This window comes from Thunnus thynnus, chromosome 19, assembly GCF_963924715.1.
Source record: "Thunnus thynnus chromosome 19, fThuThy2.1, whole genome shotgun sequence".
Classification (NCBI taxonomy): Eukaryota; Metazoa; Chordata; class Actinopteri; order Scombriformes; family Scombridae; genus Thunnus; species Thunnus thynnus.
This window is the reverse complement of record NC_089535.1, coordinates 13,189,122-13,201,503: the sequence shown is the minus strand read 5'-3', so window position 1 is coordinate 13,201,503 and position 12,382 is coordinate 13,189,122. Positions and strand designations below refer to the sequence as shown.

Below are 12,382 nucleotides of genomic sequence, written 5' to 3'. Positions count from 1 at the left end.
ATTGTGCAAATTTGTACTTTGCACTAACCATTTTCAATTTTCATTCAAGTACACTGCACTTGCCAATAGTATTTCATGCGAACACAGTACCTATTACTAAGTGTACTTAATGTGCTCTTATATCAGATCTGACAGCTATAGCTTTTTTTAATAGGGCCAATTCAGTATGAAAAAGTTGGGCTATGTTATGATTATTATTATTTTCCTATTGTGTGTCACTCAAACAGCTCCAAAAGACATAAAACTTTTTTTTTCTTAGCTACAGTATAGCTAAGAAAAGCATCATCTTAGCTTTTAGAGTTTTCATTAATATAAGAAAAAGGAAAAGATGTTCACAGCGTTGAGAGTGACTGAATGTAAATATAAAAAATGCACACTTAATAGGTTAAAAATATACATAGTGCAGCTTTTTGCAACTAAAACCTCAAAATAGAAGGACCATTTAAATAGACAGTCTCTTAAGAAGTGTATGTGGCATCAGAACACAGGCTGAAAGTGAACTCACCTATAAATTTTATATCTGGTCGTAAATCCTTGGCGGAATCTTTCCACAAAGGACAGATAACTACGAGAGTGGTGGAAAGGTCCACGGTCCGAGATGAGCCAGTCATATTGCTTGGTGACATGTTGCTCAGTTGCCAATGGGTCCTGGCGGGAAGACTGAACTGTTATATGGTCCCATATAAACAGGAAGCAGATGACCTCAATAAACCTCCAGTTCATGCTTTTTTTTAAGCCGCTCTCTGTTCATTCTCGCTCCATTACGTGGAGACCTGATGGGAGAGAGAAGAAGAGGGAAGGAGGGAGGGAGAAACAGAAAAGAGAGATGTTAGATGACAAAATCTATTTTAGCTGTACAAGAGGATGTCACAGAGTTAGGTTAATTGTGCTGTACTGAACAAATAAGATAGTGCCCTTGTCATTGTCATTTTACTGTGACATGATGTGTATTTATTTTCTGCTCTTTCTCAGATTGTTCACCCTTCATGTCTCCCTGGAGGTTTTTAGAAAACCACACAGATTTTGCCTTTCCAAGGACTGTTCCAAGGACTGTTACCCTTTTGCAAATGAGCATGGACTACATCCTCAGTTGTTTGGCTGTCTTTTTTTCCACTCTAATTGGTGTCATGATAAGTTCTGACAAGGTTAGAGGGCTGCTTTATGATATGTTATGACACCCAGCCACTAATGTGGAAAAACACTATCTCCCTTTACCCAATGGTGTCAATTACTGCTAGAAGACGTTTTAAACTATTGACTTGCAAGTTCATGAATTGTTGAAAATAATGTGGTGCAAAATGTTGCTTTCTTCATCAAACACAAAAAACACCTCACTTTGGTTCCACTAAAGCTGCTAGAGATTGTTGATATGATTGTATTATTGCCCTCAGCATCACAAAACGCCATTTAATGCTTGACATGACCCCGTATCTATAAATATTTTAGAGACAAAGCATTAGAAAAAACTGGACACACAGATTAGCACAGTAGGAACATGTAAGAACAGATCATCTAAAAACAAATCTCAAGGCTAGATTTAGGTTTGTGTTTATTTATTTACTATAACAATCCTAGAGGCAGCAGTTAAAGGTATACTATGCAGGATTTTCCTAAAAAACAGTGTATAGACTCATACGCAGGGTGTGAGATCGGGACTCGTAGTGTAGCAACCAAGTTACATCGCTGTTTCCATCTCTCTCCTCTGCTCTGCTCTGCTCTCTGTCTCTGTGTCATGGATCTATAAAGAGCTGTAGGTCTGTGTGTCTGCTTGACTGAGGGTGGGGCTGGGCTGCACACATGCAGAGCAGAGAGGCCATAGCGTGCAGGATGAAGCTCTGTATTCACACAAAATCCGGCAATGCGGCATCTTTCCACGGGTTTGTATGGAGGTGTGCAGAGGTGTGGGCGTGTTTATTTGTGCTTTAGAACGTAAACAACCTGAGTTTTAAACCGTGAAACAATCAGAATAATGTTTTATTTATTTGATTCACAGCTTTGTTCTCGCCAGCACTGCTATATCTCTTCATTCACTCTCTAGCTCACTTGACCACCACTGCGCTCCCTCTGTCTCTTGCTCGTTCGGGAAAAGGGGCTGTGTGTTTACAAACATACAAAAAATATCTAATATACTGTATATTCTATATTTAATATATTTAACAGAACTACAAGATTATTTCCCATGTATTTCCAGTTGAAATATCCTTGAAGGAAAAAGTCACTACTCTGCAGTAAATTACAGCATTCAACATTCTTAACGGACAAAGATGAAAAAAAAAACATTCTTGACAATATTTTAATATTTCAGACTGAATATTGAAATAATACATGTCCTCATTGTGCAGTGACTGTGAACATTAATATCTACTTGGCAGTGAAATTGTCTCTTAGTTACTGATAAGGAAACGATTTTCATCAGTAATTGCATTTAAGAACTTTGGCCCCTGGCCGTGGGGCACCCAACAGTGTGCTATCAAGTGCTACTGTATGCAAAAATTCTTTCCCCTTTCATGGTTTATTACACAATAACACATCATAAAAGAGCAGGGAAAATTTAATGGGCCTAATCTTTTCCTGTTAAATAGATGATGAACTACTTGATTGCAAAAGTTAAAGTAATCACAGCGGCATACTTAAAAAGAGATTTTTTTTGTCACATTATGGTTAAAGGTTTCTCATGATGCCTTAAATTGATTAGGTATTTTATCGTTTAAATACTGGTTCACCTACTTGCCAAAGGATCAGGAACAACGTTGGATAATTTGAATTAGGGATGCACCGATCCAACTTTTTCAGTCCTGATACTGTTACCTGGGCTTTGGGTATTGGCTGATACCAAGTACTGATCCCATACCAGGGTTTAATTAATAAGCTGTATGCCTCACTGTGTGGAAGAGACTGGGATCATTTTATGTGTGAGGCAACATCGGATTTGACTTTGCTTTCCTAACATTGCTTTCCTAACTTTGTAAAACAAAATGTAACAAATAAATACGTTTATTTGTTAAAAATAAACGTATTAATAAAGTAAGTGATTCAAGTCATTCATTTGCAGGTGGAATGGGGTGTGCAATAATACAGCTGATTCGGGTTGCTAACATTTAGCTGCAGTGATTCAACAACACTGGTCCTGGACTGCAATCCAGATATATGACATTATCTAGATTGATATTATATGCATAGGCTAACATTTAACATTACTGCGCACAGTGCACACACACACACACACACACACACACACGTTACTGTTTTGAAAAGAGGACAGCTATAAGAATATACTCACTGAATGGAGCATGTGTGTGTGTGCGTGGGTGGGTCAGTATGGGACCCGATACCCTATGTCAGTATCGGATCAGTGCATCCCTAATTTGAATGTGTCTAACTAATTATAATTATACTGCCATATTTGAAGTAAAATCAGTTCTTAAAATTGAGTGTAATGAAATTTCAACTATCAACTAAGAGTACTGCATTTCAGCTATAATTGCATATTAGACAGAAGGAAAACTTCTTTTGCCGCCCATCAACCAGAGACTCAGTAGAAATGGCAAAATATGCCAGTGTACTTAACAGGCCTGTTTTAGGCTAATTACGTTATAGAATAATTTAGAATAATAGACTAAATTGAAAATGATACAATACATAATCTGATGGAGGAGCTATGCTATTCCCCTTTGTGTCAAGACAAGGAGTGTGTGTGTATTAATTTTCATATTAAAACAAAACATGTATCAACAAATGTGTCAGTGAATACAAATATCTAAAAATTACAACCACTTGTTTAAAATAGTTGACTTATCAGGGTTTTTCCTGTAATTTGTTATTTTACTTTTTTGTGAATGTAAAATAAAAAAAAAATAGCTGTAAGCTGTAATTAGGAGTGTTCAAGCATATTATGGCAATATTAATGAAGATTACTTTTAGGAAGACAACAGCAAGAGAACACTTCATAACAATTCATAACCCTTTAGATTTGCTCAAAGCAGTATTTATTATATGCAGGCAAATGTCTAATAACTGTACTAACAACTTGACATGACACTTGAGCATGTTGCACAAAATATTACTGAAACAGGAGAGCCTACAGCCATGTTAGTGGCTTTGTGAGGCTGTACTTAGGCAGAGCAGTGCTTTGAGCTAAATGCTAATGTCAGCATGCTAACATGCTCGCAGTGACAATGCTATCATGCTGATGTTTAGCAAATATAATGTTTGCCATGTTAACCATTTTAGTTTAGCATGTTAGAATACTAATGTTTGCTAATTGGGACTAAACACAAAGTATGGTGGAGGCCTGATGGGAATATCTTTCATTGTATTTTGTTATAAACCTAAGTATTGGACGGATTGGTGGATTACCAAAGTCATGAGGATACATCATCTAAGAACCATGAAGGTCTTTACAAAATTTCATGGCAATGCATTTAACTGTTGAAACTCAATGGCATCGCCAAGAATTTAGGATTTATGGTGGCCTTTAGTTGGAACCACCAGAAACACTTTGCAGAATCACTCAGAGCTGGTAAATGAACATTTTTACCAAGTTTAGTCACCACCAACACTACTATGGTAGCATATCACAGACAACCAGTATTGATCAAAAGCAAAGGATAATTGGATATTTCAACTAGTTTGTTATGTTTTTTGCCAAATATGGTGAAGTGTGTACAAAATTTGGTGCCACAAAACAGTTTTGGACAAATTTACAAATGGCAGGAGCAAAATACATTTGGCAGGAGGGCATGTTTTTAGCAAGACCAGATGAATCTTATGGCATTTGCTTTCATTGTCAGGCATTTGAAAAGTAGCTGTTGCACATAATCAGTGCTTAACAATTCAAGTCATTTCTGTAAAGGAAGCCAATTGGTAGATGGCAACCATAATTTTTTGAGTATATGACTAACTGTTATTCTTGACATACGTGCTGAAGCTTTGCACAAATGAACAATACACTAGTTATCAGTAGCACACAATGATTGTCAGTATTTTAAAAGAGTACCCACAGTTGCAATATAAAACATACACGTCTCTCTCTCTCTCTCACACACACACACACACACACATACAATTTACCTTCATATGTCATTAAGAATTTCACATGTATTATATTAATTACTAACTCTAATCTTCCCCTCACAATTGCATACTGAACCTAAAGCCTAAAGTTAGTGTGTGTGTGTTCTTGATTGCTTCACTGCAACGAAAATCAGTTCTGCAGTTGACCCAGAGGCTTTTTCCGCCACCTGTGGCGTCATTGCTGTCTGAATCCCCAAAACCTCCTGCAGTGAATACATTTACATTCATATGGCCACATGATGAGAGTAAATCCTCATTGCTTCCTTGTATAAGCCAAGTTCCTATTCATATATTAAGATCTGTCTATCTTATACCACCACAAAATTATATTCATCCCCTGTCAGATTTTGTTTGCTTTGTGATTTTTGCATCTGAACATTATCATACCTTAAACCAGAATTTATTCCTAGATATAGGGGACTCAGATTGAACCAACAGCATCACATATATGAGTTACTGTGGCCATTCAGTTCTTGTGGTGACATGCTGTATGTTGTTATCTATTTCTTATGACAAATCTTTTCTCTGTAGTTGGAAAAATTATTAGAAGAAAACCCTGTGGATTGATCAAAATGAATGTAATGCATGTCCACATCACAATCTGAAGGCCCCACTTTATGGAATCAATACACAGTGGTGCAAAACAGTGTCAGTATGGGGTGGTGTGATGGACTTTTGGTATTTTGGGGTCTGGAGCCATGTGGTGCAGTGCACCAGCTGCACAGCTGGAAAAGGGCTGTGATTAAGAATCAGATAAATTCGTATTCTTCCTTTTAAAAAATGCAGACTCTTGGTGCTCTTTTGGTTTAAATATGGCAGCTAGAGAGAGCAGTCAGGAGCATTTACCACACACAACAAAAGTTTCTCTCAAGAATACACTGATGTTCATGTGCCAGAAGTGCTGACTCACCAAGAGCAAATATGCAGCTCTGTAAATACGCCACTGAGGGCGGATGATATTAAATTAACTTGGGAGGAGATAACACATTTGGTTAATAATTGTTGCCCCGGTCCTAAGAGAACTGTTGTCCGACGTGGGAAACAGTTCAATGCCATCAGAAGGAGAGCCAAATAATTTGGCGGAGAACCGCAGGGACAGTTTAACAACTGGATCGGGGCCATCCACCAGCCAATCCCTCACCCATACAGAGGATCTGATTGCATCTGCAAATGCAGCTTAGAGTGTAAAAGGTTTAATGGGTTGGAGGTTGGCATTTAAAGATATATCCATAGCACCCCCAAATCTCTACATGGCACTCATATTGATGTTTTGAGAGGAAATCTAGGGATTTGGGGGTTCTATCAGCAAAATCAGCGATCTTTCAGGTGAGAAAGTGTAAACTACATACATTTCAAAGGTCAAGGTTCTAGTGACAAAAACAACCTGGTTTTGGTGAGAATTGTGCTATAAAAACTACATATTTAATTCAAATAGTTGCCACAGTACATGAAATATTTTACATGTTGTCTGTGTTCATGTAATATTTTACATTTACTGTGAAAAAAGTGAAACTTCATAAAGAACAACATTTTCTGCATGTTTTGAGAACAATACATGTAATCCCTCTGTTACACATGAGAAGCTAGCCAAGTGTCCCGCCTACACCGCCTACTTATTGAGGGCATGATGGTGCCCTGCTCTTCCTAGATCTTTAACAAAGTGGATTTGATATGTTCAAAAAGAAAGCCATCCTAACTATGATGGAGAGAGTGATAAACACAGGCACTTGTTGACATAAGAGGAAATGGAAGATAGGAAAGCTGCAGAGCCACTAAGATCTTCCAGGGGATCTGCACCACCATCGAATGCCAAATTAGCTCTATATTGTAAAAATTGCAAATGTATCAGTTATTTTTAATGCTATGTGTCATTCAATAAAAGCATGACACAAAACACAGTCACCCCAGCCAAAACGTTATGCACTAATTAGACATATTGACAACTCCACCCTGATATTAAGGGCCTAAATTTGCAGGTCCAGTCCAATCAATGCTTTTAATTGGGTTAGTGCTAAATGACACTTTTTCACATTTCAAGACTGCTTGTTTGATTACTCTACAAAAAATAATGCAACAAATGTTGTAGACTCTGCTCTACTTCATCAACCTTGTTGCAACATATGATTTTCCAAACTCCCTTTCCATCCTGAGTTATTTTTTCCCTGTTGCATGAGATTATAACTCACATGGAACCCAAACCTTACATGCAATTCAGAAATTAGCCTGACGGTACGTCTAAAATATTCTCTATTTTCTGTTATTTGCAGATTAATGTTATTTGCAGAGTGGATTAGTGAAACAGACAGAGAAAGAGACAGAGAGTGGATCACGTTTACCCTTGAATAAGCACGGTAAAAAGGGGAGGATGTCTGCTTCAGGAAATGACAAGACAGGACAAGGGAGGCTTGTTTTCTCCATCCTCTTTTTAAACAGGCTTATTCATGCTGCAACTCCTCCTCCATTCTGGTTCATTCAAGGGGTTTCAATCTCCATTCTGGTCCCGTCACTAGCTTTTCCAATCAATTCCTCTCTCCCCTGTGTGGGGCCCTAAGTGTCCCTCTTTATTCTATAAAATTCATAAGAATGGGGTGGCTTGTTCTCCTTATTTGTATTCTAAATCCCAGGGAGGCAAGAGATCAGGGTAGAATGAAGCCTTTTGCAGGGAGACAGGTAGACTCAAGGGATGTCTACATTATCCATCTATCCATTGCACATGTGTTACATCTGGTCACCATATCATATGCGATATATATTCCCTGCATTATTTGTTGCTTGAACTGTATGGGTATAAGCAGATGGAGTTCTCTCTGAACTGTTATCAGCCTGACTGCCTCAGAGCGATTTCATTCCCACTGTGATACAGGTATAATGCATGTAGTGAAGCAAAACCTTTGACGTGAGGTTATGGATGGCTGGCAGCCTAAAAATGAATTTTTATACTCCTCTGGGTTATTTTAACTTAGTTCATATTAATATGACCTCAATGGGGCCAAGGGGTTATGTGAGAGTGATGCACAGCAATGACAGAATGAGGAGAGGAAAAGTAGAGTTGTATCTAAATATGCCAACCCAGTGTCATCTGAATTCTGGGAATTATTATTGCATAGCTCTCAGCAACGTGTGGAAAGGCGTGGTAATGGGCTGCCACTTGCAATTGCTGGGAAGCAACAGAGGAATGGGAGGGCCAGCTGTGGCTAACTTCATTTGTACTGGATTCCCCCCCACCCCAGTCTCTCGCCTTGGTCCTGTCGTTTCTTTAAAAAGGACCGCAGTGGCACCCTGACCTTCAGAAAACATGGCTGAGCAAGCAACACTGTTTGATAATTAAATTCTCTGGTTGGTCAGCAACCAATCAGCTCAGCTCGGGGATCAATGGCTGATTTTAAAGAGCAAACTAATTCACTAATGGTCAGAGTTATTCCAATTTACCTGGCTGCTGAATTATTGTGTCCAAACCTATTCTGGAGGGGGAAGGATCAATGCAAGCCGGGGGAGAGGAGCGGCGGAGGAGAGTCGGTCACATCTATCATGTGAAGCGGTGCAAGGAGTGTGCTGTGAGGCTTATTTGATAGTTGCCCATTTGAACAGCAGTAATGCGGGGGCAGTTTATGAGATGGTTCTAAACAGGGACTGCCTCTGTCATAAAGCAAACTAATTAATAAGGTTTCAGTTTCAGAGTAAGCATAAGACCAACCACTGTGGATGTTAAAGGTATAAAGTTTTTGAGCGTGTGATTCGGATAAATTAAGCACATTTGGTTACTGAAGGGCAATTAAATTTAGCATGAAATAAAAATTAAATCCATTTGCTTCATGAGGGATTCTGCAGCAAGGGAAATAAAAACATTGTGACACTTGAATTATTTTTTTTCCTGGCTGATTTTTCCTTCCAATCTGTTATTTTAATACACAGTGCTCACCTATTCATTACTGTTATGTGGGGAGCTGAACTGATTATCAGCAACATATGTCTCTTAAACATGCTAAGTGAAAAAGAGCATAGCAGCAGTGATTTGCTCCTGTAGTTGTCTCATTTCAGGAGAAGGTGGTTTGAGCTGATAGGAAAGACAGCAGGATTATTTAGCCAGCATCAGTGTCTTACACCAAAGAGAATGAGAAGCTAGCCAGCGCAAGCAGGCCATTTGTCACCACATTCACCACTGCTGCTGTATGCTACTGTGGCTGCGTTACAGATGAAGATTGATCATTTGTCAACTTGCAAATTGGCTTTCAAGTGCTTTCTCTAATTACTCTGTGGTTTTATTGATGAGAAACCACTGACTGCTTTCCTTCGATTTACCTCGCTGGTCACAGTCTTTGTTTTGAATATGTCATCTCTAACCTTCCTTTCCAAAGACATTAGAGGGGCATATAAAATGGGGGAAAATGCTCCAGCCTTAACAGATTTTGCATGCTACCTCTTGTTCTGATGTTCACTGAAACAATGTAGTATTAAAGGCCAAAATGCCAGAGCGAATTCCATTACCATAGCTGGTCAAACTCAAAATGTACCCAGAGGAGCCCCTGACATGAATCAGAGCCTGGATAGGAGTTGCTGGGAGGATGTAAATGACACTGTTCGCACTGAAGCTCTTCTTGCTCATGCATGTAAATGTCAAGTGATGTTATCCACTGTATGGTTTCCACTGAGTAGACCCAAAAGGTCTAGACCAAAGGAAAGGATGAGCAGGGAGAAAAATAACGTCTCAGAAGAAGGCTAAATGTGCTTATCTCCTATAGAGTGCACATAATGCAAATGTCTGTAAGATAAGTAGAATATAAATAAACTTAAGGTGCTGTCTTGCTTTCTATTAAATGTTGGCGTGCATGCACACATTTATTTTTCTTTGTCGCATTGGCAACTTTGCAACATCTGCATTAGGAAAATAAAACAAAATAAAAACAACAACAACAGGCATTTAATGAACCTGTAGTGAAATTCACCTAAGGCCACGTTAATATGTTTTTTATTGTAATTACCAGCAGAATTAAACAGCAGATCCTCGTTTCTCCCTTCTGTGACTGATCTGTCATAATTGCTTGTGTCTGTAACATTTTATTCAAATCTCACTATCGGTGCCGTTGGGTAGGGTGTGATGAAGTGTTGTTGCGAGGCAACTGTGAAACTACAATTGGATTGCAGAGCTGCATTTTATTTCAGAGATATATGTGAGGAAAGTATCACCTTATCAGGGTGAGGGCATGTTTTGCTCAACCTATTTCAGTATCTGAAGTACAGGAGTAGGGAAAAGAATTGTTACTTGTTTTCTCATTCTGGATTTTATCAGCGTGTGCACAAGATGAAGCTTGAGGAGAGCAATGTGTTTCACTCAAACCTGTCCCTCCCCACTTGCACTCCTAATGGCCATCATACTTGGGCAAATTTTAGTGTCAGATGTTTATATATCACAGGAAAAGAGTGTGTGAAAATAAAAGAAAAGATAAAAGGAAAATGTTTTGCCAGCACATTTTATGAGTGTTAATGCTTCTTCACTAACCTCGAAAACCTTCTACATTGCACATTTTTTAGAGGGGGGTTGGGGAGATCGGGGGGGTTCTCTGACAGAAATAAATAACAGCTGCTACCCTCTCAAGGGACTGGACCACTGGCATTATGTGGAGAGACGTTTTGTCCAGCTGCAGTGGGTTATTTTTGTTCGCCTTTGCTACCCCCGTTTGTTCCTCGCACTCTGATGCAATGCCATCCCTGAATTTACTGACCTCATTTCTTCCCAATTTGATGTTTACTTTCCAATTCACCCTTTGACGAATTGCTAACCACCAGACTTGGCCAAGAGTTCCCAGTCTGAACAACAGCCCTGCTCTCCAGCAACAGAAGGAATGGGGTGTTAAGCTGATGGTCACTGCTCCCATTGTTCCTAATTCAAAGCCATAAATTTGTGAAATGGAAGGAAATCAGAGGAGCAAGCACAGATTCAGCGGGTTCCATAAATCAGCGAAATCTGCAGCGACACAGAGCAGATGGTGAAAATAGAAAAAAAAGTGCTCCCATTTTACTGTAGTTCCCTGCAGATTAAGCATTGCAAAGCTGAACTGTTCCTTATTACGTATGCCTTGTGTCTGTACTGTACACGAATATCAATACTGTAAGGGTGTTTTTATCAGTGCCAGACTCAATCTTCTTCACAGTTAGAATGAACTTATTCTGTGTCAACTGCAATTTAGTGTCATCCATTAACCTACTGAATGTCATTTGCAATTTAGTGTAGCAATGTGGATTACAGCATCTGTCCTATGAAAACATACATAGAATACATCTATATTTTACTTTCAAAATGATACTGCATCTGTATAATATATAAGAGTTTTTAAAGGATTTCCTGTTTTATTTGCTTGTAGCATCCAGATGAATTGCCATTGCATCTGTCATTTAGCCCTGGGAGCATTTTTTAGTGATCACCCTGCAGTGTGAAGGGTAGTGACAATTAAATCTCAAAATGAATGGAAATAGTTGACTTGGATGTATTTAGAGAGTTTGTCACAGCCTAGTAACAGATGGAAATATGATTAGGCACTAAATGTGAAAGATATATCACTGTGCAATTAGCATGAAGGTGATCAAAGCTTTTTTATTATTATTATTACAGGTTTTTTTTCCCAACAGCTGTGGAGGTACTAGCTTTGTGCAGTAATTACAAAACTGGATGGAAAGTTTTCATGGCATGACTTTAAGTGATTTTGACTGGGTGCTCCATATAAGTAATTCATTGTATCTTAGAGGAGAGATGTTGTGAAAAGTGTACTACTTTGGGGAATTGCTCTGTCATATACACACACACAGTCATACAGTACATAGATCCAGAGGCGCAAAGGCATCCTGAGCAGACATTTTCAGGCCTGATATGACTAAAAGGATTGTGAATTTTTGCTGAGAAAAGCTTTCTTTTCTGCACCATATTTCGTCTCCTCTTCTTGGGAGGTTATCGTTTGCAAAAACGTGCCCTTAATATGGGTTATAGCAGCCAACATGCACCCATTCCCCATGTTAAGATTGAAAATAGAGTGCACTTGACCTCTTGCCTTTGAAATTCTTCCACTGCCACTGGATTCCTCCCGTAAGCTGTCCTCATTTTATGTCATAGCTCAGAGGCTTTTGCCACAAGGCTAGCATTTTCATTTCACATGCTCCAGCATTTCTTTGGCTTCCTTCCGTTCCAAGATGGAAGTAAAATGAGTCATATGAGCCATGTAAAATGCATGTCCTTATATAGACATCCGTGTAATCTGTTGTCAGAGGTACCACATAAAACCTCAATGTATGAAAGCCAATAACAACATGCCTTCAGCTG

At 38.8% G+C, this 12,382-nt stretch overlaps 1 protein-coding gene across 1 annotated transcript in view; it reads right to left on the bottom strand.

Annotated features, from left to right (window-relative positions):
• Window positions 1–12,382, bottom strand: part of brinp1 (bone morphogenetic protein/retinoic acid inducible neural-specific 1) — a 123,967-nt gene that overhangs the window by 95,971 nt on the left and 15,614 nt on the right. Inside the window, exon 2 of the mRNA XM_067574745.1 lies at window positions 506–773. Within this exon, the coding sequence (XP_067430846.1) occupies window positions 506–723 (218 nt within the window). The 5' untranslated portion in view covers window positions 724–773. The remainder of the gene's footprint in view (window positions 1–505; window positions 774–12,382) is intronic.